This window comes from Triticum urartu, chromosome 3A (genome assembly GCF_056163025.1).
Source record: "Triticum urartu cultivar PI428250 chromosome 3A, HENAU_Tu73, whole genome shotgun sequence".
NCBI lineage: Eukaryota > Viridiplantae > Streptophyta > Magnoliopsida > Poales > Poaceae > Triticum > Triticum urartu.
Genome location: NC_141875.1, coordinates 261,820,289 through 261,846,748, shown reverse-complemented (window position 1 = coordinate 261,846,748; position 26,460 = coordinate 261,820,289). Strand labels below are relative to the sequence as shown.

Here is a 26,460-nt window from a genome sequence, read left to right as displayed (position 1 = left end):
CTCAAATATAATATAGTGGGCACACACTGTGTGAGGATATTTTGAATCATATGGTAAAACCATGATATTGGCAGTGATACTGATCATCCTTTGTTTTTTCTTTGCTCGTTCTTGATGCTTCAAGCTTACTTGCTTAGTATCTGTCGTGTATAGAATTCCAGAGAATGAAATTGTACCAAATTCTTGGAGAGGCTGTAAAATGGCAAACTCATGCCATTGTTGCCACTTCATTCAATTCGTGCTTTATTAAAAAAATATGTATGTACAACCAATTTGAAAAACATTTCTTCTCGTCGACTTATTTATTCTAACATCCAGTAGTCTAAATAGTAAAAGGAATAGATAACTGTGAAGTAAGAGCATCTCCAACAGGCGCACAAAAACTGCTCCACGCGCTAAAATTTGGGTTTTTTGGGCGTCGGACAGCTCCAGCCGAAGCTGTAAAATAGTGCACGCGCAAAAAAGGATTGGGCACGCGCTAAAAAGCGCTATCAGAAGCTGCAAATTTGGGGCGCCGGATTGCGCGCGCTTCACAATTTGCACTGCGTGTTTTTTTGGGCGCGCGTTTTCGGGCATCTGCTAAATCAATGTTGGGTCTGGCGCCCTAAAAGTGCTACAGTGGTGCGCTAAAACTATTTTAGCGCGCGAAACTTTTATGCAGCTGTTGGAGATGCTCTAAGAGGGCTAGTGATTTACATACGGGGACATAGCTTCAAGCAATAACGGGAATGCCATCTTCTTTAAATTATTCTAACACATGTTTAATTTGATTAGAGATGAAGTGTTGTTGCTTGTCAACATGCATTTGTAAGATGGTTGAAACAAGTTTATGAATACTGTACCAGCAAATTGAAGTGGTAACTTCACAGGCTACAAGTAAGGTAGAGCTTAGCCAATGTAGGATCAACCACAACAGTGTAGCAACTAAACTAGTTGGATTATGTAGTGCCTAGTGTTACCCATAATGTGGTATGTGTTCCATCCAGTACAAGTGGTGGTGTTTGTTTGTTTGGATGGACATAATGGATATACACCATGTAAGGTCCTATTTGGATCAAAGGGAAGAAAAAATAGGATTGGGACAAAATGGAGGAATAGGAAAGGAAACAAGGTGTAAAACATAGGGATAGAAATACACCATTTGAACACCGCTGGTGGTGTTTGGAATGCAGGAAAAATAGCCCAGGAAATCTACAGAAGTAGGTCTCACTGGATAATTTTTCTATGTCACATTGTTTGAGTTCAGGTCTAGACATGCCCCAGCATGCATGCATGCTACCTATTTTGAACTCTATGTGGGTCCCAAAGTGCATGGTTGATCAGCCTTTGGAAGTGCGGGGCTAAGAAACTTTCCAAAGGATTGGTACAAGGCTATTCCTGCCTTCCGCATACCATAACTTGTTACAGTTCCTCAGGAATGAACTTTCTTTACTTTTGCTATGCTTTTCCTCCGTCCCGAACAGGGCCTAAATTAGAATGAGCCATGGGTTTTAAGGTGGTAAGGTGAGGTGAGGTGAGGCACCCTTGCCCCTTTTCACCTTTTAAGCGCTTAATGCGCAAGGTGAGGGAATGCCATGCAACTTAAAGATGTCGTCAGTGAAGGCTGCAACAAGAGATATAACAGTGATGGAGTGCTTTAGAGGAATGTAATGACTGTACTTAGTGAATTGTCCATAACAACCAAAATGAGATCTTTATTGTTTGCGAATGGCAGTCCTTCCACAAAGTCCATGTTGACATGGGTCTAGACAGATTTAGGTATAGGGAGTGCTTGGAGGAGGCTTGTGTATTGTGTGTGGTCAGGCTTGTTTGTTTGGCACCTAGTGCATTGCTGAATGAAGGTTTGCACATCTTGTTTCATGCCAGACCAGTGGAAGAGGAGTTTGAGTCTGATAAGTTGCTCCTTGACCTGAGCGGCCTCCTAATTCACTGCTATACGGTGCAGTAATTATATCTTTCCTGAGAGTAGGGCTGTGACCAACCTCTACTTTATTTTTGTACCTGATAGTTCCCTGGTGCAGAGTGTTGAAGTGTATATGTGGATTGCCTAGCCCTTTCCATAAGTTCAGACTTTTGGTTGCGTTGGCTAGTCCACGAAGCTTAACATGGTATCAGAGCCTAAGGTCTTGAGTTCAAGTCTTGGCTTTCGCAATTTGTCCAAAAATTGCTGTTGCCCCCTTTGTGTCCACGTATAGGCCTCTTGAGCCATACCTCTGAGTCTATTCACGTGTTGACTTCCCGCGTCACACGTGAGAGGGGGCTGTTGAAGTGTATATGTGGATTGCCTAGCCCTTTCCATTAGTTCAGACTTCTGGTTGTCAGTTGTTTGGTCAGCATCACTCTCTCTCCGCCTTCTCTTCTTATCCCCGCGCGCAAATCCCCACTTGATCTCTTTTTCATGTTTTCCGCTCGATGCTCTTGTGATGACTTCCCTGGCCTAGGGCGACGCCCTATGGCTACGGCTAACTGACGCTCCAAATCCCTCAAAGCTCCAAGGTGGATGCCTTCAGCTGCAGCCTGAGCGCCTAAGCGATGCCTTAAAAACCATGGAATGAACAAAGGAACGTGAAGTGACATATGATAGAATATACTACCTCTGTAAATAAAACGTCTTACATTTGTTTACAGAGGGAGTAACATTAGAAATAACTTTGCGTTAGTCCTCTTAATTAAGAATCAGTTACAGTCTACCAGCGCTTAATGAAGAATCAGTTACACTCTACCATCACTTTTCAGGGCCTTTGGCTTTTCACATGTCAGTAGTCAAAAGATCTTTGCCTTCTAATGCTCTTTTTCTCTCATTGTAGCTGTCATCATTCAAGCGAGACATACAAGAAATGGATAGTCTAATGTCTCTAGAAAACGACAGCTTAACAGAGGACCTTCTCCCTTCTAGGAATGCATTTTTGGTTCGTCAATCTCGGTATGGAATTTTTTTGTACATTAAAAAATCATTGAATTATCCACTTTTTATTTCCTGAACTGCGGAACATGCTCGCTATTTTATATTTTGTAATTAGGGAAATTAGCTCAGTAACACCACAGATGATGAAATTAGAGAAACAACACCATAAAGGAGCTCAGTTACTAAATGACACTGCGATCAGAGTTTATTATGGAAAATGACACTGCATAAAGCAAGTACTCTTTTGTAAGTTTCCCAAAAATAAAATAAATACACTTGCCATTTCTTCCCTGACCAACTCCTGTCGCCTCTACTAGCAGCCACTGCTGCTCATTCAGCCAGCATTGCCACTGCTTCGTCTAATTTGTGTCCCTGCAGTCTTCTTCCTCACCACCGTCATAGCTTCTCCAAGATCTCTGAAAGACTAGGAGGACATAAACTTTATTTCAGCTATAACGACGTTATTTTCTGCATTAAACAGTTATTGTGATGATATCTGGTAGTTGAGCCCATCTGCTCCAATATTTCTTTAATTTCATCTGTTTGTGGTGTGCCTGTACTTTTGGTTCCTCTGTTTTGCTTACAGGCTCTACTGCTTGATCTGTCTCCCCTTTAAAGTGATCTTCTCAGATTTGCTCATTGTGGTTGCTCTGCTGGAACAGAAGTGTGCAGATTGTTCACATAAGATGCTGAGTACCAATAATATATTACAAACTATCGGTTTCGGGTTAAGATATCTGCTTACTAAACTGAAAACCCATGTTATGTAAATCTGCCCAGAAAAAAGTTTCCACTCATTCTGGCAGGTTTGTCGAGCTCGTGAAACAAGTTTTTGGAGCCTCCTGTATTTGAAGTACAATGCGAGAGAAACTGAGAATTGATGGCGAACAAGATCAAGAAAAGCAAGATTAATCAAGTTGGGTTAGACACTAACAATTCCATGCTTATGTGCCCTTCAGTCCTAAACTCTCTTCTCCTACCCTGATTTGCCTTTCTTTTCGAGGAGGTTGAACCCCCTGGCCTCTGCATTATTGTGATGCACACATCTATCTTTGCTGAAGTAGATGCAAGGCAACGAGACTAAAGTCATGAACAAGCAGAACATAACAAAGATAACTATGTCATAACCGTTACAAGGTATGAATCTAACACCTATGATTTAGTCAACTTTGTCCACAACAACACCTTCAAGAAGGGATAAATGCCCCAGAAAAAACACCCCCGCGTCGCCCTCCACTAGCGACATGGGGGGTGACTCCCCTTGAGCGTTGTCGGGCCTCCCCCCCTACTCGTCTCGTCGCCGTTGGAGGCCCTCCGCCGGCGAAACTCGGGCAGGCTCCAGTGAGGGTGGCGGCGGGGCCTCTCCTTGGGTGCCCTCTGTTCTTCTCCTTCCCTCCTCGCTGGGTGTGGCGGCTGCACGCGCCCGATCTGCGAGGTCTGGCGGCGGGGAGCAGCCGTGGTCCACGGTGGGCTGCTGGCTGCGACCGGTGTCGTCATGGTGGCCCAGACACGTGGTGGGGTGGACGCGGTCGGACGGGGCTGGCGGCTAGATCTGAGCGCCGTGCGCGGCAGCGGGGATGGCTGGTGGTGCCGTGGTGGCTGCGTCCTGGCGGCGCGTCTGCTGTTGCTTTGGCGGCAGGGCTGGCGGGCGGAGGTGCGGTCGATGGTTGCTTGCTCTGTCGGACCTAGGCTGGGTCTTGGTGAGCGGCGCGGGTTAGGGCAACGGCCCGGCGTGGTGGCTTCTCTTGTCATGGGCTACGGCGGCGCAGGGAGGTATGGTGGCCTCCCTGCTGCTTGGTGTCTACACGGCAACTCGGCGGTTCCGGCTGCTACGACGGTTAGCTTCTCCGTCGGCGTCGGTTCGTTTGCAGGTGGACTGTTTCAGCCTTCAATCCCTCTCCTCGGCGCCGTGCGCTACTTTCGTCGAAGGGCTGGTCCTCTCCCAGCTGCGGTCCATCGCCCGTCTCACGCATGGTGTTGCAGGACTGAGCTCGTCCCGCGCCCGGCTGCAGGACCGAGTTTGTCTCGCGCGCGGCAGCAGGACTGAGTTTGTCTCGCGCGCGGCAGCAGGACTGAGTTTGTCTCGCGCGTGGCAGCAGGACCATGCTCGTCTCGCGAGCGGCTGCAAGACCGAGCTCATCTCGCGCCCGGCTGAAGGATCGTGCTCGTCCCGTGCCTGGCTGCAGGGTCGTGCTCGTCTCGTGCTCGGTGTGGCCGGACGGGTCGATGGGAGCCAATTTCGGCCGGCCTATTGGGTCTCGGCGTTGGGGGTCGTCTAGGGGTGCGAAAGGCGGGGCCTTTCCGCTCGTCTCTTTGGTTGGGGTAGCGGTGGGTCTCGAGTGTGGTGGTGTCTAGGTCTTGGATGCCGGGGCGGCGGCCTTGGTGGTGGTAGCGCGGTGCTCTTGGGCAGAGCCCGTGGCTCGGTGCTGCCCGGTGGTCATGGCCGTGTGGGTGGCTTGGCAGCCGGGGTGTGGCATTCGGTGACGGTGAGTGTTGGCCGAGGTGAAAACCTGATCTATCTTCGGACAAACCGGCGGCGGTGAAGCTCGCTCCCTTCTTGAAGGCGTTTTCGCGGCTCTCATTGCTCGGCGTGGTGCTCTAGGGGAAACTCTGATCCTTGGATCGGGCGGTGGCGGCACTTAGGTGTCGTAACTTCCTGAAGGTGCCGCCTTGGAGCCCTCGGTTCGTCATATGCGGCTTCTTCTCTTCACGGTGGCGTGTTCATGGTTGGAGTCCTCGGGTGCTCGTGTAGTGCTAGGGGTGGTGTTGCTGCGCCTCAGCGCCTATGTTCCTGCCTTGGGTATGTGCATGTGTTGTAGTGGTGTGCGTTTGTGCCAGGTGGTTGTTGATAATGGCTTTATGTATAAAGCGGGGCTAAAGCCTTTTTTGGTAAATTCTTTTTGGATCATAACCAAATAAAAACTTCTCGAGTTATCAGAATCCATAGTCAAATTCAGTCCTTGGTTATTCAAGTTAGATGAAATAGTAATAGTTTGGCTCTCCCTCGTGCTGTTGTTGACAAGGATTTTCATTCGGGTTCTTGAGACCAACCAATGAAGGCCAGCACATCAGCAAGGAGACAACGCTAACGACGCAAGTTCGTCGCTGTTGAGCCCGACCAATAAAGGCCAGAACAAGAGTTTTCACCCCGGACATGAAGTGCTGCTCCAGTCACCATCTTGATGACATATCTTTGAATAGTTGTGCCAGCCAATACTCCATATCAGGCCTGAGTGGTGCTAGCAGATGGATGGAATGTCTTCCCACCTTAAGACTGTCACCCGACACAGATCCGTCCGCTGTCACTCCACACTAACGTAAACCAACCTGCAACATCCACCACAACCTTGAAGCCGTTTCCCCTGCGTCCTCCATGTGAACTTTGCAAGGTCTCGACGTCCTCCGTGGGAAGCACGTGCAGGGTCTGGCTGGTGGTGAAGAAGAGAGGCGAACGTCGCCGTCCCTGAAGCAGACATCGCCAGTGCGACCCTGCCCCATCAGCGCCGGACACCGCCATTGGCATTGGGAGCCTCCCTGTGCACAGGCCACTGCCTGTGTGCCGAAAGATAAGCGCCCGCCCTCGGCTGATCAACGACGTAGATGCCGACGATGAGCAGCGTGTTCGCGGTGCCACGCGAGTACATGCCATGCTCAGAAATGCTGCGTGAGAACCCAAGGAATGCGAGGCTTGCATCAAACTTAGTGTTCCACGCCCTTGGGGCTTGCCGGAGACCATACAGGGCCTTGTGTAGCCTGTACACGCCCTGCTCACGGTTCTTGGCAACGAACCCTGGAGGCTGGGAGACGTACACCTCCTCGTTAAGGTCGCCGTTGAGAAACACCGACTTGACGTCCATGTGGTGTACCTCCCACCCGTGGTGAGCACCCGCGGCAAGGATGAGCCGCACGGACTCCAGCCTTGCCACTGGAGCAAAGACTTCCTCGAAGTCCACTCCTACACGCTGCACATAGCCCTTTGCGACGAGGCGTGCCTTGTGCTTGACAATGGCGCCGTGCTCGTCCTTCACCTTGAACACCCACTTAAGCCCGATGGCTCGATGCCCAACAGGTAAAGTGGTGAGTGTCCAAGTGGCGTTGTCGTTGATCGACGCCAGCTCGTCGCGCGGCGCCAGCAATCCTCTTGCTCGGCCTCCGCGAACGTGGTTGGCTCCTCGCCGGCCATCAGATGCAGGACGTCGTCGTCATCAATGTCTTCGTCCTTGGGCTGTTGCGGTGTTGCCGCAGCCTCGCCGAGGAGATCCCCCATGCGCCGAAACATGTGGGGGGCGCCAACGCCATCGTCGGCGTCGAACAACCCCAACCTTGCTGTTGGCGGGGTTGCAAACAGCCTCCCGGGAACCACCTTGCTTGACGACAGGGTGTCTGGGGATGCTGTGCCTGGGGACGGTGTTCTTGGGGTTGCAGTTCCCGGATCCACACCTGCCGGGCTTCCCGGGGTCTTGCTTCCCGGGGTTGTAGAGTACATCGGGTACTCCACGGTGAAGGAGCTGCTTGCTGGGGACTCCCCCGACGCCTCCCAAGTCCATCGCGTGTCTTCGTCAAAGATGACGTCACACGAGACATGCACATGCTTCGCGACAGGATCGTACATCTTGTACGCCTTGGAGCCCATCTCGTAGCCCATGAACACCATCGGGGTGCTCCTGTCGTCGAGCTTCTTCAGCTGAGGGCGCGTCCTCTTGACGTGCCCGACGCAACCAAAGGTGCGGAGGAAGCGTATGTCGAGCTTCCTCCCATACCACGCCTCGTAAGGCGTCTTGTCGTCGACACTCCTTGTGAAAGAGCGGTTGAGGATGAAAACGGCCGTGAGCACGGCCTCCCCCCAGTACGTGCTCGGCACCTGCTTTGCCTTGAGTATGCAGCGTGCCATCCCGAGCACTGTTTTGTTTCTCTACTTGACGACGCCGTTCTGCTGTGGCGAGTAGGGGCCATCAGGTGACGTTGTACCCCTTTGTCGTCGTGGTGTGGTTCCCCCACACCCGGGCTTTCACCGCCTCCCAGTCGACAGGCCCCGAAAACGTCGTTGTCGGGGTGTGGGCTGTCACTGAAGGGATGGAACCCGTGGACGGGCTCCGTGCCTCCTGCACGGAATGGGTGGTTGTCGGGGCCGTGGTCGCGGGAGACGCTGAGCTCTCCTGCACGGGCTCGACTCTTGCCAACATCATTGCTGGCCCACCGTCCACGTCAGCCTGGACGAGGTTTGCCGTTGCCGCGGCTGCCTCATCGGCTTTCCTCGTGTGGCAATCCCGGATCCAGTGACGTGGCATGTTGCAGTAGCGGCACTTGTTCCGGTCGCCATTGCCGCCAAGTCGCCCAGGTCCACCTTGTTGCTGGGCTGGCCCCGTCTACGACCGCGGTTGGCGCCGCCGCTCTGGGCGTGGCCTCTGCCTCTGCCACGCGCTCTGCCTCCCGTGGCGGTCCCTCCCCTACTGCCAGAGGAGCCATCACGGCTTCGCTGCTGAAGGCGTGCGTCCCACTGCTCCCAGGTGAGCAGTAGTTCGCCGCCGGCGCGGTTGTTGGCTTCCTCTCTGCGCTCCTCGACGACCTTGAGCCGCCCTACCAACTCCTCGATCGTCATGGTGTAGAGATCCACCAAGCTCTCGATGGACCAGGCCAGTTGCTTGTACTGCCTGGGGACGACGCGGAGAAACTTAAGAATCACCATCTTGTTGTCGATGGGATCGCCGAGCGTTGCGAGCTCGGTGACAAGACCTTGCAACCGCAAGGCGAAGTCGTCGACTTGTTCACCGGCCTTGAACCGGATCTCCTCATACTGGAGGCGCAAGGTCTGGGTCTTCGACTCCCGTACGCGCTCCACGCCGATGCGCAGAGTCTTTGATGGTGTCCCATGATTCTTTGGCCGTCTTCTTGGCGCCAAAGGTGAGCACCATCTCCTGTCGGACGGAGCGCAAAATCGCCTCCATCGCCAACCGGTCTTGCTCATACTTGACATTGCTGGTTTCCACGGCTTTCCACATATGCCGCGCCTCCATGATGACTTTCATCAGGAGCGACCAAGGGGGGTAGTTGGTCCGCGTGAGGAGAGGGAAGGAGGTACTGGACATGCCCACGTCTCGCATGGAGCGTGGCGCACCCAGCTCGCCTCCCGGCCTGCCTCGCAGCGCGAGCGCGTCCGCATCCGCCGCACGGGCCTCCTCAGCCGAGCTCTGCTCAGCGGTCTTGGAGCCGTCGCCGGCGACGCCTTCTTTCGGCCTATGCTTCGGCATAACCTAAGGCTCTGATGCCAATTGTTAGCCCAACTACAGTCTAGCTAGCTCTCCCGTTGGGATCGAACTACAGACTAGTTAGTACCAGACTAAAGAGCAGAATATCTGGACGAGGATCACTAGCACGAACACTACCAAGCACACACACTCACGTACTAGTGAGGAGACACGGTGGTACTACTAGTGGAAGCTGAATGATTTTGCTTCTGAACTGGCTTGATTACAAGTGAAGGAGCCGGGTCCTTTTATAGGCCGGGCTGGACGTGCACACAGCACACACACACTGAAATTCGTACGTACTTGCATGTCACTTACGGGACTACTACCACGACCATGCAAAGCACCTTCCTAGCAACTACTACGTACTTGCTTGCACAGCTAAAGTCTACTTCTAGTCAAGTTCCTCAACATTAAGGAAAACTACAGGAAATAACTAGGAAACTACCTAGTCCTTGCACGCCAAGGAAGCTGTTGGTGCTGCATGCATGCAACCGAAGACCATGGTTGACTCGACACGGACTTGACTCTCTGCCATCCAGAAGAAGCGCTCTATGACGATAACTCGAGGGCGAGTTCCAAACAACCAGGGGAGAATGATGAGGAACAATAGATGAGAGAAAAAGAAGAAGAGAGAAAAACACATGCCAGATCTGTTTGGGTACTTCTAGATACTTCCACTCTAGTGTAGTATTTCTTTTCTTTTCTTTTCTATCCTACCTATTGTTTTCTAGTCTTTTAGTTGTGAGTAGCTATGAGTAGAATGGTGAAACTTAAATAATGTTTTCTAGAGTATCCCAGCTATAAGTAGAAGTATGTGAAGGCTTCCCAAAGCCCTATAAATAGAGGTCCTCACCTCTACTTTGAACCCAGACTATGTACCCACTACCTATAATAGAACTTGTTGTTCTTATCTAAGATCTTGGAGTAGATCTTGTGCTCTAGGAGTTCTGGATTGAACTCTTGCTGCCATATCAGCCTACATTCGCCTCTAAATCGATATCTAGCGCAGCATGTTGAAGTTGTTCCTTCAACACTTGTGCTGTAAACATTGTAGCAGCAAGGTGGAGTTGCTCCTCCACAACCTTTGTGCTGCTTCAGGTGATGCACTGTGCCCTCGCAGCGTCGTGTGTGCCGTCCTTCATGGTTGCGGATGAGTGAGTGGCTCGACGCGTGGCTCTCTCGCAGTGGGGTGCGCGCACTGGGCACGGATGCTTGCCTTGGCGTCCTCATGGCAGCATGAATGGGTAAATGATAGAATAAGGGGAACGACTATGGCTGGCACTGCCACCATGGCAGTCCTGGGAGAGGAGGGCTTAAAATCGTCTCCGTGATTTTCAGATTGGGCGTTTTTTTCATCCTGTTGCTACCTCTTCTGTTTCGTCCCTTTTCCTCTCCTACCTAGATAGTGCAATCCCATCTATTTGTACTGGTCATGTTTTACCTTATTGGCAGGTTAGCAAGCCGAATGCAATTAGTGCCAAATGCAGTGATGACAATGAAGAAATGTTAATCACCCAAAGGGGAAACTAATGCCCGTGTACTATGTCATACATGTCCAAGTCAGCAGCTTTTGTAGGTGCTAAAACTACTTTCATGTTGGCAGTATAAGTTTGTAACTTACACAATTTTCTCTTTGATTCATCAAACCTTTTAATTGTGCTTCCTTCATTTTTATGGTCAATATACTTAGCCATACACATTTCGAAATGTATTAAATGGTAGTATGTTCTTGCCAAGCTGAATAACTTTTGCGATAGTTCTTTCTAACCACCCCTATTTATCTAGATTTACCATTTTATACTGTATTTTCTTGCTAAAGAACCTTTTCTACTTCAGAACTGGCAGAAGGCATGCTAATGTATTACTAGGGGGTTCAGTTTTCAGAACATTCAGTATCAACTTCTTCACTTATGGCTTTCCGGTATTCTATTTTTTTCCTCGCTCAGTCCATGCTTTTCCTTTCGCATATTAATTGCAGTTCCCACTCTTATATTTGTTGGGGTATGCAATTCCTCACCCCTCACAAATGTGCAGAATAACATTGCCTGTGTTTCTACCAGGGCAAGAGCATGATTCATCCATTCGGCTATTAGCATGAGATAATATCCGTGCACGGTTGCCGCGGATAGTGGTCATGAGCTTTCTCACGCTAAGCACATGCACAGTGCAGCTGCCTGGAGATGACTTAGCAAAATAAACCTTTTTTTGTGCCATTAGTGTCGCATGGCTGGTTGATTAGGCACTGGTGCTTAGCAAGTGCTTATGCATATAACTAGCACCAAATAATAAATAAGAAAATCATGCAAGAACATACAAAGAAGCATTGAACTGATGAAAGCTTACATAAGTGATTGATGATGTGGCTGTATACTTTCTCTTAAGCATCCACATATACGCATCTAGCATTGTACATGCCCTTGGTTTCCGTTCATAAACTTCAAATAAATATTGTTCAACAAGCATGATTCAGTAAATCAACTATAGACTTAGTTGTGGCTTACTAACCACTCTGATACCAGTTGCATGAGACACGTGTAAATTTCTTTTGGGTGGTAGGTCATGCAGGATATGGGCTCAACTTTGCCTACTAAGGCCAAAACAGAATAATGAGCAGTTTATCAAATGATAGTACTCTTGGATGCAGTGATGGATATCCTTTCCAGTTATATTCTAACTTCTGTTTCTGAATTCAAGCAATTGTCTTTTGCTCATTGTGTCTGAGAGAAACCGAAAGAACATCTTATTCGAGATTACAATTGATGACTGTTGCAGGTTTTGCTTCTTGCCCTTTCCTTATGGAGTTTCAACTTCACTAGTATTTGCGCTTTTGGTCTCCTTGCATACGTTGGATACATTTTATATGCTTTCCCTTCCTTGTTCCAAATGCATCGGTTGAATGGGTCACTCCTAGTGTTTATCCTGTTTTGGGCAGTAAGCACATATGTCTTCAATGTGGCATTCACATTCTTCAACAAAAGATTTCAGAAGGTATCAGACTTAGCTATCCAAGTTCTATTGATTATTGAAGTTCGTGAAAATTTATTTTGGTCAATTTTGCAGGATACGATAATATGGGAGACTATTGGCCTATGGCATTATTCTATCCCTGGACTATTTCTACTCGCACAATTCTGCCTTGGTGTTTTTGTAGCACTTTGTAATCTTGTAAACAATTCTGTTTTTCATTACCTTACCTCTGAGGAGGGGCCATCGTCTAGTGATGATCACCTTATTGATGGTAAGTGAATTTGTCACTGTTAACATTTTCAGTTTACTTTTCCTTGCTGCCTGGTTTTCAATTGAGTAAAAAATATATTCTCTGTGAGATAATGCCTTAAATTGATGAAATGATTGGATATGCATGATGCATATTGTTGACATGGGCAATGATGAGCACTCGAAAGTAACTGCCACATCGCACTGAAAAAGAAACCGCGACATCAAACTATGTACATTTCTTCTATTTTTAGTAAATACTAAAGACTAAATGGAATCCTGGCTGATTTTCTGGACTAGCCAAAACTATACTGCTGGTTGAGCCCATGTCTCCTTGGTAAATAATTCTCCAGATGACTATTGGAGTACCCTCTCCCACAGTTAGAACTTTTGGTTGCGTTGGCTAGTGCATGAAGCTTAACATGGTATCAGGGCCTAAGGTCTTGAGTTCAAGTCCTGGCTTTCACAATTTATCCAAAAATTTCTGCTGCCCCCCTCCATGTCCACGTATAGGCCTCTTGAGCCATACCTCTTGAGTCTATTTTCATGTGTTGACTTCCCGCTAAACACATGAGAGGGGGTGTTGAGGTGTATATGTGTATTGCCTAGCCCTTTCCATCAGTTCGGACTTTTGATTGCGTTTGCTACTGCACGAAGCTTAACATGCTATCCATCTCCCATAGTTAGGACTTTTGGTTGCGTTGGCTAGCGCATGAAGCTTAACAAACACAAATACTGGTTAAAAGGAAATCGTCTAACCAAAATGAGGTGTCTAATATGGGAGCTACTTATGCTAAATTAATGCTGCTGACATATCATTGATTTATTGCTGTTGCGCCCCCTACGGTCTACATGCAAATGGCAGACATTTCAGCTGTGGCTATGTGCTATCTCGCAGCAGCGCCATGGCTGGGGAAGGAAAGGGAACCTCTTAGGATTGTTAGGAATTGAGGAGGGGAAGTGATAAAGTTTTGGACATGTAGGAAGAGAGGGTGTGCTTATTTGCAGTATTCGTAAGCATATATGGTGTTTTTGAGGGAAACAGCAGGACTCTGCTGCGTATTTTTTATTAATTTTGGGTAAAGGAATACAAAATAGGTGTGAACAAGAAAGGAAAAGAAAACTATACAAAAAGTTATACAGGAAGAGAACAAAAAAGCTATACAGGAAAGCATATATGGTGTTAGTTGTGTGATTAGATGTTTGCCCCTTGGTAACAGATTATGATATCTGGTATTGTTTGTAGCTTTACTAGCGAGCTGTTAACACTTGTATCTATGCTGTAGTTAATGACCAAGGGCCTGTTTGGTTGGTGGCTAACTTTGCCATAGTTTGCCACACTATTTTAGCCAAACTTGCATTAGCTTTGGTGCTCGAATTGTTAGCCGCACTTCAGCTTGCTCAAGTGAATCTTGCTACACTTTTGTGTGTATGACATGTGGGGCTTATTTCTCACAAAAAGAATCTTGCCTTAGGTGTGGCTAGAACCAAACACCCATCTAACTTGGTCAAACTTGCCTAACTTGAGGTATGGCAAGGTGTGGTTAGGAACCAAACAGCCCCTAAATATACTAAAACATAATAGTGTAAACGTTATGTATGGCAGATGAGTTCTCATATAGGTTTATATGTTATCGCAAATTGTTACACTGGAACCAGAGATCAATTCTCGAAGATGCTTGTTCGTATTTAAATCCAATTTGGAAACTTAACTGTTCACTGTCTGACAACCAGTGAAAACAATTAGGTACAAAAAGCTCCCTGCATGACTGTTCTGGCATGGTTCCCTTTTGCAGTTGCTGTTTTGTTAAACAAGTGTTGTCTGGAGGTGCATGGGCACATAGTAATGAGTAAATGACCATACTTGTGGTTGTTAGAAGGCTACAGATTTTTCTTTAAGTTCGTAAATGGTACATAGTGTTAATGTTTTTCATAATTTAATAACTTTATCATGTTTTTCACAATTTTATTCTTGATTTTTTGTTCGAAATAGATTACATCACAGTTCTGCTGTCTTATGTTTAATATTGCAATTAATTCTGATCTGTTCGAGGCCTATTTTTGCAGACAAGGAAGATGCAATGGTTTTGATTGTAGCAACGCTAGCATGGGGTCTACGCAAACTTTCACGTGCAATTACTTTAATGTTACTGTTTCTTCTTGTGATGAAACCTGGATTTATTCATGCTGTTTACAGTACGGTGCAATATCCTTCTCTGTGTTATCTTATTTAATTCCGAAGTTACTGTTATTTGTCCCATTGATTTCTGGATTTCAGTTTACCATCTTCTTCTCTAGTACCCGTTGCCCCACAGTCATTTGATGGATCTTATAAATCATTTTGTAGCATCTACATTTTATGTTTTTGCCTCAAGCTGAGCCATACCTAATGAGCATTACTCTTGTCTCAGTGTGCTTTTTCCTGGTGTTTCTGGTGAATCATTCAATCAATAAAAGACTACGCCAATTCTTAGTGTTATTTTGCGAGGTGCATTTTTCAATACTGTACATTCTTCAGCTTGATCTAGTCTCCAATGCTCTTGAGTGCAGTGGTCCACTTATGATGGAGGTATTCTCACAGTTAGGTGCGCACTCTGTTTCATGTCTTTGCTTTTCTGTAAAGTTAACCTTGTTTCTTTGTTAAATCAATGACAACCCAGTGCTGAAGGTGTATTCTTAGGTGTTCAGGTTCTGCATAGCAAGGCAATGGACATTGTTATGGATGCACCTTATCTCTATTGCATAGCTCATGGGGTGTATATATATCACGTAAGACTTGGGGTACAAGGAAAGGAAACATAGCCTGATAGGACTCCTACACCTAATACACCTATTACTAATACTCCTTAACACCCCCCCCCCCCCCCGGTAGAACCAGGGGTCCTACCGGACCTGCTCCGAAGGTTGTAGGGGAAGGATGGAGCGGGACGGGGCGATGAGCGGGCGCGCCGGCGCCTGGGCGCCGTCGTGTCGGAGGGAGATGGCGGCGGCTAGGGTTAGAGGCGTCAGAGGGAGATGGCGGCGGCGGCTAGGGTTAGAGGCAGCTAGGGTTTCGGCTCCTCTGGGAGCCAGGCAATAGGGATAATAATATTCTTATTGCTTAATCTGGGCAACAGGGATAATAATATTCTTATTGCTTAATCTGAAAAAGAGTCTTACAGCATATATTTATAACCTAGATAACTTGCACGTGAATTAACCTAAGATAACTTGTGGGCTAAGATTGCCCGGCGAGCCTTCTACGGCCATAAGCCAGGCCGGTCATAACATCTATCCCTGCCTCTGCGCAAACAGCTCGTCCTCGAGCTGAAAGTCTGGATAGTGTTGGCGGAACTCATCACGCTGCTCCCAAGTGGCCTCGTCCTCCGAAAGTCCAGCCCACTGAATCAGCACGTACCACACCCCGCGACGGAGCTGAGCTTTCAAGACCTTCTCCGGCCCCGGAAGGATGCGTCCATCGAAGGTCGGAGGGAGCGCTGGAGGGGCCGCAGGTGGCTCCCCACGGTAAGGCTTCAGCAGCCCCACATGGAAGACGTCGTGGATGCGGGCTCCGGCAGGAAGCTGAAGGCGGTAGGCCACCTTCCCGATGCGCTCCAAAACAGCAAAGGGCCCCGCGTAACGAGGGCCCAGCTTGCGCTTCGCGCGTGGGTCCAGTGGCTGCGTAGAGCGGTGAAGAAGACGCAGCCACACCCAATCACCCACCGCGTACTCCATCTCGCGATGGTGGCCGTCGTAGTAGTGTTTGGCCAGCTGTTGGGCTTGAAGAAGACGTTGCCGAACTTCGGCCAACATGTCGTCACGACGCCACAGAAGCTCACCGGCCACCTCCGTCCGAGCTGTTGTAGGATCCACCGGAAGGATGGGCGGTGGCGGCCGGCCATAGACCACCTCAAAAGGAGTGGCGCGCAGGGCGGGGTGGTAGGAGGTGTTGTAGCAGTACTCCGCCCAGGGGAGCCAATCGACCCAAGCGCGAGGACGATCGCCTGTGACACAACGCAAATACATGGCAATCACCTTGTTGACGACCTCGGACTGGCCGTCCGTTTGAGGATGGAATGCTGTGCTCAGGCGGAGTTTCACGCCCGCCAACCGGAAGAGATCGCGCCAAACATGACCGGTGAACACCGGGTCCCGATCACTAACGATCGAAGAGGGAAACCCGTCGAGACGAATGATCCTGTCGAAGAAGGCGCGGGCCACTGAGGCAGCAGTGTGACCGAGCGCGATGAAGTGAGCATACTTGGAGAAGCGGTCGACCACCGTGAGAATGACCGATTTGCCGCCCACCTTGGGACCAGGGCGGTGGGTGCCGGGGTCGGCAGCTGCTGTAGGTGCCAGAGGGGCGCCGTCGATGGTGGCGGCGGCAGGTGCCACAGGCCCGCTGGAGTTCCTTGCCTGGAACGGCAACATCGGGGGGCCGCCGCCTGCGGGTGCGCCCGGGAACGGCCACGGCGCTGGGTGGCCGTAGGCGGCGATCGGCGCAGCCGCCGGGGGGCCGTACGCGCCTGCCATGTACTGATGGTGCTGGTTCATGTGGAGCCCTTGGACGGCCGTCATGAGCTGCTGCAGTGTGCTGGTCATCTGTTCCGGCGTGAAGACAGCGGCTGGTGGCGGCGCGGAGGTGACTGGGGTTGGCGGCGTGGGGAGGCCCGCGGTGGTGGCCTAGTCTGACAGCACGGGAGCCCGGCGGAGGTCATCGGGACGGGGGCCATCGGCGCGGTGGTGCCGCCGGGCAGCGTCGGCGTGGATGATGATGATGATGACACGATCGCAACTGAGTCTCTGGATACCAAATTGGTAGAACCAGGGGTCCTACCGGACCTGCTCCGGAGGTTGTAGGGGAAGGATGGAGCGGGACGGGGCGATGATCGGGCGCGCCGGCGGCTGCACGCCGTCGCGTTGGAGGGAGATGGCGGCGGCGGCTAGGGTTAGAGGCGGCTAGGGTTCCGGCTCCTCTGGGAGCCGGGCAATAGGGATAATAATATTCTTATTGCTTAATCTGAAAAAGAGTCTTACAACATATATTTATAACCTAAATAACTTGCACGCGAATTAACCTAAGATAACTTGTGGGCTAAGATTGCCCGGTGAGCCTTCTACGGCCATAAGCCAGGCTGGTCATAACACCCCCCCCCCCCCCCTTCAAATGCAAAGCGTATGCCATAGCATTGCATTTGAAGAAGTGTAACACTAGGGAAAAAAAGATAATCGAAAGTCCGTGTCTTGAGAATGTCGTCCTAGCATGAGAGTCTTCAAAACCTGCCGAGTAAAGCCAAAGGATATAACGAGAAGATGACGCATCAGAGGAACGTCGCATCAGTAGAAGATACAAGAGAAGATGGATTGTCAAAAGAAGATGGCACATCGAGAGAATGAAGCATTGCACACAAAATCATAGCGCGAGAAAACTCGCAGCAAAAGAAGCTTGGTGACAAGATAATGGGTGTAGATTAACAATGCAAAAAGAGGCCACGAAAATCCTATAGAAAGGACAAGGACCAGAAAAAGGCTGACGGATAAAGGTATGGTGACTCGCATGACATGAGAAAAAGAGAAACGGACTTGGTGGACGCAGCGGAAATATAGAGCTAGAATCTAGGAAGTATACACGAACGAAGATGCAAGAGCCTTCGTGCATACAGAAGAGCCTGTGGCCTGTGGAAAAAGTCGTGCATGTGAGATGCCAACGAGAAGCAGCGGAAAAGAGCAACTAGCAGACGAGCACCAAACACAATAGACGGTGCATGTACGAGACGGGAGAGCCTGGCGGGATGGTGACTTGGGTGGCCTGCTGCTCGGGCGAGGGGGTCGGGGGGTTGCGATGCGATTTGGGAGGGTAGCCCGATTCCAGCGGGGAGGCAACAAATGCTTGGTCGATCCAATCGGGGAAGGGGTCGGGCCATCAGATATGAGAATGGAGAGGAAGCACACGGAGATCAATCACGGTGCACGAGTTGCGTGTGCACGGAGAGGGAAAAAACCATAGGCTCTAATACCATGTTAGGGAAATAGCAACTTGTATTCCTATGAGGCCGCACGCCAGTATATATCCACATGCAAAATACTCTTAACAATTTTAACGAGTTTTGAACAGTGGATGCACAGATTGACATATCTAATAGTTCTCTTGAATTAAATTGTGAAGCACAGCATACTTTTTATACTACAGTAACAGCACTCCTTTCTCGTATGTTTGACAGGCCTCTCAAGTAATGCTAAAACAAAAGACTTAGTGGAGATTGGCTCAATTATATGCTTCTGTGCTGTGCATAGCCATGGTTTCAAAATGCTTTTTGCTCTCTCTGCTGTTCTTCGGCATACACCGTGTCCACCTGTTGGGTTCAGTATCCTAAAGGCTGGTTTGAATAAGTCAGTACTCTTGTCAGTTTATAGCTCACAAAATTCACGAGAAGGTCAAGTTTGCCACAACTTACATGGTACGTTCTTGCATCATGGACATCTATATTAATTATTTCTTGTTTGGCACAGCCTTTACTTGTTAAATGAACTACAAGATAAATTATGTCATGCTTAACGTTACTAGGTTTTATACTTCTCAGATGCGTTCATGGTGGCAAGAGCTCTTTGTCGCTGACAAATAAGAAAAATGTTTTAGGTGCAGGGCTAATGTTTGTGCCGAAAAGAGTGCATGGGGAGAGGACCAATGCAGGATTAGTTCGCTTCCTTGATCTTTTGTAAACTGTTTCACAGTGTGCCTTTTTCGTAAAGGGATACTACAAATTTATATTTAATTGTTTAGTAGAAAATTTGAACCTTGAGTACTTGGATGACTCCAGATGTCCACTCTATTGTTTGACATGAGTTATTGACTGAATATATGTTTACTATGCCAACCCTCTATTTTGTATTTTGCAGAAAAAAAGATTGCGTCATATCTCAGTAAAATCGGCCAGAAATTTCTCTCTATGTATCGCTCATACGGAACTTATGTGGCTTTCCTCACAATTCTGTTGACTCTATACTTGGTGACTCCCAATTATATATCATTTGGTTACCTTTGGTTCCTTCTACTTTGGATAATCGGAAGGCAGCTTGTCGAGAAGACGAAGAGACGACTTTGGTTTCCATTAAAAGTATATGCTGCTGTGGTGTTTATCTTCACCTATAGCCTGAGTATTTCTCCACTCTTTGCGCGCTTGGTTTCAAAGTTTGTTAAACTATATCCTGATCTTGGATTTGATCCTGAAGCCTCTTTGTTGGTAAATGTTTGGCAATCATTGTCTATTCTAGTAGTGATGCAACTTTACAGTTATGAAAGAAGGCAGAACAGTGACAAGAACTTCAGTGTTTCTGATGCTTCTGTATCTGGGCTTCTAGGGTTCCTTAGAAGGTTGCTAATTTGGCACAGTGAGAAGATACTATCAGTTAGTGTGTTCTATGCTTGCCTATCATCAATCAGTCTATCTGGCCTAGTTTATCTGTTAGGTCTCATTGTCTTTTCCACCTTACCGAAAGTTTCTCGAATTCCTTCGAAGGTCTACCTAGTCTACACTGGTTTACTTGCTGTATCTGAATACCTCTTCCAAATGATATGCAAACCTGCTCAAATGTGTCCTGGTCAGCGCTTGTATGGATTTGCTGCATTTCTTGGTTTGAAACATTACGATTCTGGGCTTTGGGGTGTTGAATATGGGCTTAGAGGAAAAGTTCTGGTGATTGTGGCTTGCACCATTCAATATAATGTGTTCCACTGGCTGGACTTAATGCCAGCATCTCTAGTACATGAGGGTAAATGGGAAGAGCCTTGTCAGCTGTTTATCTCTTCCGATCAATCTGCTAGTCTTTTGAACAACAGGGAGGAGATACATTCCTCAAATAGGTTTGCCTTGTTGTTTTCTAAAGTCCAAGGTCTTGTGGGTAGCAGCTTATCTTCATCCCTTAGTTCAGGCAACACCTATCAGACCTCAGAAGCTGTCCAGAATGTGACCAAAGGTCTGGACGAGGACAAAAGGTACTCATTTGCAAAGATGTGGGGAATGTCAAAAGAAAGCCACAAGTGGGATAAGCAAAGGATCGTCTCTCTGAAAAGAGAAAGATTTGACACCCAGAAGTCGACATTTAAGAGCTACATAATATTCTGGATGGAGAATCTTTTTAAATTGCGAGGTCTGGAAATTAACATGATTGTGTTACTATTGGCAAGCTTTACATTGTTAAATGTTGTATCAATGTTTTATATCATGTGCCTCGTGGCATGTATTCTTATGAACAGAGATCTAATCCAGAAACTGTGGCCCCTTTTCGTGTCTCTCTTTGCTACTGTCTTAGTACTCGAGTATTTTGCCCTTTGGAAAGATGGAATGCTCTGGTTACAGGGTGTCAATGATATTGAAATGCGTTGCCACGGATGCTGGAAAAATTCGCAGATTTTCTTTGATTATTGCTCGAAATGCTGGCTAGGCATGTCCTTCCTGTCATATCTTGAACTTATGCAATCCAATGTTATATTACTATTCAGCTTAAAACAGATAATTTATGAAATGTATGTACATTTATTTGATGCAGGGTTAATAGCTGATGATCCTCGAATGTTGGTTAGCTACTATGTTGTGTTCATTTTTTCGTCATTCAAGCTACGCTCTGACCACTTCTCTGGTTTCTCGGACTCGGATACATACCGTCAGATGCGATCCCAAAGGAAAAATGCGTTTGTTTGGAGGGACCTCTCATTGGAAACAAAAAGCTTCTGGACCTTTCTTGATTATGTGCGGCTTTATGCTTACTGCCATTTATTAGATATAGTTTTGGCACTAATTGCTATTACTGGTACTCTGGAGTATGATTTTTTACACCTCGGTTATCTCGGGTTTGCTCTGGTTTTCTTCCGAATGAGACTTGAAATACTGAAGAAGAAGAATAAGATTTTCAAGTATCTACGGATGTATAATTTCGCTGTTATAGTTTTGTCACTTGCATATCAATCTCCTTATGTTGGGCAGTTTAGCTCTGGCAAGTGTGATCAAATAGATTACCTCTATGAAATTATTGGATTCTACAAGTATGATTATGGTTTTAAGATAACATCACGGTCAGCTTTTGTTGAGATAGTGATCTTCTTATTGGTGGCAGTGCAATCATACATCTTTAGTTCTGGTGAGTTTGATTATGTATCAAGATACCTTGAAGCAGAGCAAATCGGTGCAATGGTCCGTGAACAGGAGAAGAAGGCTTTAAAGAAAACCGAACAGCTGCAGCATCTTCGCAGGTCTGAGGAGCAAAAACGTCAACGCAACATGCAAGTAGAAAGGATGAAATCTGAGATGTACAATTTACAAAGTCAACTAAATACAATGAATTCCTTCACCCCAATCAATAATGCTTCCTGCAATGAAGGCTTACGGCGCAGGAGGACTACTAGGTTGTACAGTGATATTGATGCTCCATTGCTAGATAATGAGATTGGTTCACCAGCTGCAGCATCTCAGTCATTTGAATTCTCTGTAGCAGATACAAAGAGAAACATACCAGATTTATTGTTCCCAAGCTCGTCTGATGCTCCGCGGTCACCAATCAGGGGGAGGAGTGAAGAATTTATGCTGGCTGATAATGCTAAAAATTCTGTGGGCTCAACATCTGAGATTATTGAGCTTGATGAGTGTGATATCAAATTGCATCCTAACTTACTAAAAGAGGAGAAGGAAAGAAGACAACCCAAGGAAAACCCACTTAAATCTGCTGTGCAGTTAATTGGTGATGGTGTTTCCCAAGTTCAGTCATTTGGAAACCAGGCAGTTACAAACATTGTGAGCTTCTTGAACATTGATCCAGAAGAATCACTCTCCAATGAGCATCCCACAGAAGGTAGCTTTTATGATGTAGTAGAAAACCAGAGGGGAACACAAGATGGCCAGTTTCTGAGGACACATTCAGATAGCTTGGGAACTGCAGCAGAATCCTCAGCAAGTATGCCAGTTGGTGTTATCTTTCGGTATATATGGTATCAGATGCGAAGTAATTATGATTATGTTTGCTATTGCTGTTTTATCCTGGTATTTCTGTGGAATTTTAGTTTGCTCTCCATGGTCTACCTTGGAGCGCTTTTCTTATATGCTCTTTGTGTCAACTATGGGCCAAGTTACTTGTTTTGGGTCATTGTTCTGATCTACACTGAGCTCAACATTCTATCACAGTATATATATCAGATTATTATCCAACACTGTGGTTTGAATATACATTTGCCTCTTCTCCAGAGATTAGGTTTCCCTGATGATAAAATAAAAGCATCCTTTGTTGTCAGCATATTGCCTTTGTTTTTGGTATATATATCTACTCTCCTGCAGAGCTCAATCACAGCCAAAGATGGTGAATGGGTCCCTGTAACAGAATTCAGTTTCCTTAGTGCAAGAAATAACATTGAAGAGAAATTTTGTATACCATACAACTGGAAAGATAGGGTAAAAAGTTTGCACATGCCTTTAATGAATCTTATAAGGATGTTTGGGAGGGGCTTATCTAGATATTGGCTATCACTAACACAGGGTGCAGAATCTCCTCCCTTTTTTGTGCAAGTTACAATGGAAGTAAAACATTGGCCAGAAGATGGAATCCAACCAGAGAGGATAGAGTCAGCAATAAATAAGGTACTTGTGACAGCCCATGAAGAAAGATGTCAATCTAATTCGCCTTCATCATGCCATTCTTCTAGTCGAGTTCGGATTCAAAGTATTGAACGGAGCAAAGAAAATCCTAGTATGGCTCTTGCTGTGCTAGAAGTTGTTTATGCTGCTCCTACAGAATGCCAGTCAGCAGGATGGTTCAAATCACTTACTCCAGCAGCTGATGTAGAAAGGGAAATTCATGACTCACAAAAGGCAGGCCTTTTTGAAGAAATAAATTTCCCCTACCCAGTTGTCTCTGTAATTGGCGGCGGTAAAAGAGAGATTGATCTTTATGCATATTATTTTGGTGCTGACATGGCAGTTTTCTTTCTTGTTCTCATGTTCTATCAATCTATCCTAAAAAACAAGAGTGAATTCTTGGAAGTTTATCAGCTGGAAGAACAATTCCCTAAAGAGTTTGTTTTCATCCTAATGGTGAGAGCTCATCTTTCAGTTTACATGGTTATTATTGCACTTGAACGCTGTTGTACTTCTCTTTGCTTAGGTTTCTAATGCATGCTATTTTAATTTTGCAGATTCTCTTTTTCTTGATTGTAGTTGACCGCATTATATACTTGTGGTCATTTGCAACCGGAAAAGTTGTTTTCTATATTTTCAATCTTGTGCTCTTCACATACTCGGTCACTGAGTATGCCTGGGGAATGGAGCTAGCCCACAGGGATGTTGGAGGATTTGTTTTACGTGCCATCTACCTTACAAAATCAATTTCCCTTGCACTGCAGGCTTTGCAGATCAGATATGGTATCCCCAACAAAAGTAACTTGTATAGACAGTTTCTGACTAGCAAAGTAACACAAGTAAACTACTTGGGTTTCCGGCTATACCGAGCTTTACCGTTCTTGTATGAGCTTCGATGTGTTCTTGATTGGTCTTGCACGACTACATCATTAACAATGTATGATTGGCTTAAGGTACATATCAGTAGATCTGTTTTTGCAAGCATGTGGGTAATTCTGCCATAAATTTATTAGCATATAGGCGCCGAAGACTGGGCACTATAGTCTATGATGATTGATACTAATTTTTGTTTTTTTGGACCACCTGATCAGTTGGTACAACAATTAGGTTAAACACCAGTATGTTTTTACTTTGGTTAACCCATATAATCCTGTATGATGATTCTACTTTTGCCGTGCTGTGACTTTAGCATTTCATTTTTAGATATTGATTTTCGAACACTGCCGAGAGTAGTTGGATATGTGTGATATTGGTGATCTGTGTTGAATGGTTTAGTCTACTTCATCACAATTGTTTCTGTTTTGGTTGTTGTAGGCTTCTGAAGTCTGAACTTGTACTTGGAACCCTGCTTGGCAATTAGTTAGCCTATTCGTAGCCTCAGAATACATAATTAGTCCAAAAGTTCCTTGCTCACCTGATTCCGCTTATTTAAGGCTTCAGTTGGAGTCGGGCTTTGTCTTACTCAAATAAATATGGATATTAGCAGTTTCTCCTACATTTGTTTTTGTTCATGCGCTGTACGATAAAGTAAAAACAGCTTTTCTAGGAATCAGTTAGGTACAACGTTTGGTGGTACTAGTTATGCAGCATAATGTACCTTTTCACCATATTTCTTGTATTTAGCTTTTACACTAATGTGTTAATTGCTGTAATAGAGCAAATTTTGGCATCTGATATTTTTGTTCCTCTGCACAGTTGGAGGACATATATGCGAGCTTGTTCCTTGTGAAATGCGACACAATTTTAAATAGGGCAAATCATCAACACGGGGAAAAGCAAACAAAAATGACAAAATTCTGTGGTGGGATATGCTTATTCTTCGTACTTATCTGTGTTATTTGGGCTCCAATGTTGGTACGTGAGTGCAATACCTTTCTAGAATAGTCACACTAATGTTATTCCAACCTCTTTGCACATGCAAAAATGCTGTGCGATTTTGGGTTTCACTCCCGCGAAAGAATTACTGCTTTTTCAAATGTGGATTGCGTGCTCAGGGGTGCGCGTCCACATGCTGTTAGGTTGAGACTAACTTTCAAAATTCATGGATATAGTGTCTGCTAGAAAATGTGAGACTGCACAATTTCATCCAAAATATCTCCATCTGTGGTTGTGCAGGAAAGAAGAGATAGTAAACACTACAAACTGCAATATTATTCATTTAGCTGTTTCTTGTGAGTACATTGTACCTAGCTTTGCTTGAAGCTTGTAAATACTTCTTTTTGAGTAAAATGCATCAAAGATCCAAAAAATATTGTTTGTGTGTCAGCTAGGTCCTATAAGTATAAAAATGCACATCTGGGTCCTAAAAGTGGATAAGTGGTTCACCGAGGTCCTATACAGCCCTGATTAGCTTTGACCTGCACGTGTGGCGGATTGACCACCACCATGTGGACAATATTTTTCACAAACCCCCCTAAAAGGTGGTGTCTTCTATTTTCGTGACCCATCTTTCTCTCTTCTAATTTTGTAGACCTGGTGCACGCGGCACGCCTTGCCTCGCTTGCCACCGTTCCTCCTGTAGGACAAAGTAGTGCTGGAACCCATCTCAAGTGTACATTAGCCCCGGTGTCTGACGAGGAGCCGTCACCCTTCATCTTGCGGATGTCAGCGAGGATGCCCACCACCGTTGGGAAGTGACCACTGCTGCCCTCCATCCTGGGAAGGGCACGATGCCGCCTCGTCGATCATGTCATCGGCGACGCGCATGCAGAACGGCATGCGCCACCGGCCACCCCACGGCCACCGCTGCACCACCATGCTTCGGCAATCCCGCCACCACACTCTGCAACCCCAGACACACATCACCTCACTTCAAAAACCCCGGATCCGTGCCATGGTCGTCGCCACGACTTCGACAGCGGAGATGAGTGGCAGAGTGGTGGCGGCGGAGAGGTGCAATCGCGCACGTGCTGGGCGGAGAGGAGATTGGCAGCTTCCCACCCATGCTGTCGCCCTCGCTCCCTGCTGCTTCATGGTGTCACTATCTCCACTAGAGCCACTACCATCGTCGAACTGTTGCCTCAGCGACGCCCTGGTCCAATTCCTTCTGGTAGGAGTAGCGCGACAACACGAGGAAGAGGATCCCTGATCAATTCTTTGTTCCGAGCTTTCCTCCGCCGAAATTTCTGCGTGTTCTACAACACCAGCCGCCTCCTTCTGTTGTTCATTGAGCAGCTGCTGGTGATCCTTCATTTCCACCACCAGATTCACCCACTCTGCCTCGTCTTCGCCTGCATGGGCCATGGTGTACCTTCCACCGCAACTGAAGCATCCCCAATTGCTTGCTTTGTTGGCAATAACTACGGTTCAAACGACGGTGGTGGTACAGCAGCACAGCGGTGATAGCGCTCGTGACTCCTTACCATCGTCGTTCGTGACCATGCCCTCCATCAAGAGTCTTGGCCGTTAGCGAGGTTGGCGCCCTGGAGCAGGGCAACAACTTAAAACTCCGTATCCGCCAGCTGAGGTGATGACAGAATGGTGGCAGCGGTGC

The 26,460-nt window shown here is 47.1% G+C and overlaps 1 protein-coding gene across 7 annotated transcripts in view; it reads left to right on the top strand.

Annotated features, from left to right (window-relative positions):
* Positions 1 to 26,460, top strand: part of LOC125543974 (piezo-type mechanosensitive ion channel component) — a 43,057-nt gene that overhangs the window by 7,144 nt on the left and 9,453 nt on the right. For 2 of the 7 annotated variants that reach the window (XM_048707484.2, XM_048707485.2), the window contains 11 exons: positions 2,808 to 2,923; positions 10,990 to 11,074; positions 11,926 to 12,141; positions 12,214 to 12,391; positions 14,437 to 14,565; positions 14,781 to 14,954; positions 18,570 to 18,806; positions 19,246 to 20,790; positions 20,896 to 23,423; positions 23,525 to 23,920; positions 24,663 to 24,821. In XM_048707484.2, the coding sequence (XP_048563441.1) occupies positions 2,808 to 2,923; positions 10,990 to 11,074; positions 11,926 to 12,141; positions 12,214 to 12,391; positions 14,437 to 14,565; positions 14,781 to 14,954; positions 18,570 to 18,806; positions 19,246 to 20,790; positions 20,896 to 23,423; positions 23,525 to 23,920; positions 24,663 to 24,821 (5,763 nt within the window). Of the gene's footprint in view, positions 1 to 2,807; positions 2,924 to 10,605; positions 10,730 to 10,989; positions 12,142 to 12,213; positions 12,392 to 14,436; positions 14,571 to 14,780; positions 14,955 to 18,569; positions 18,807 to 19,245; positions 20,791 to 20,895; positions 23,424 to 23,524; positions 23,921 to 24,662; positions 24,822 to 26,460 lie in introns of those variants that run through there. The other 5 variants (XM_048707487.2, XM_048707486.2, XM_048707488.2 and 2 more) reach the window with 5 other exon arrangements.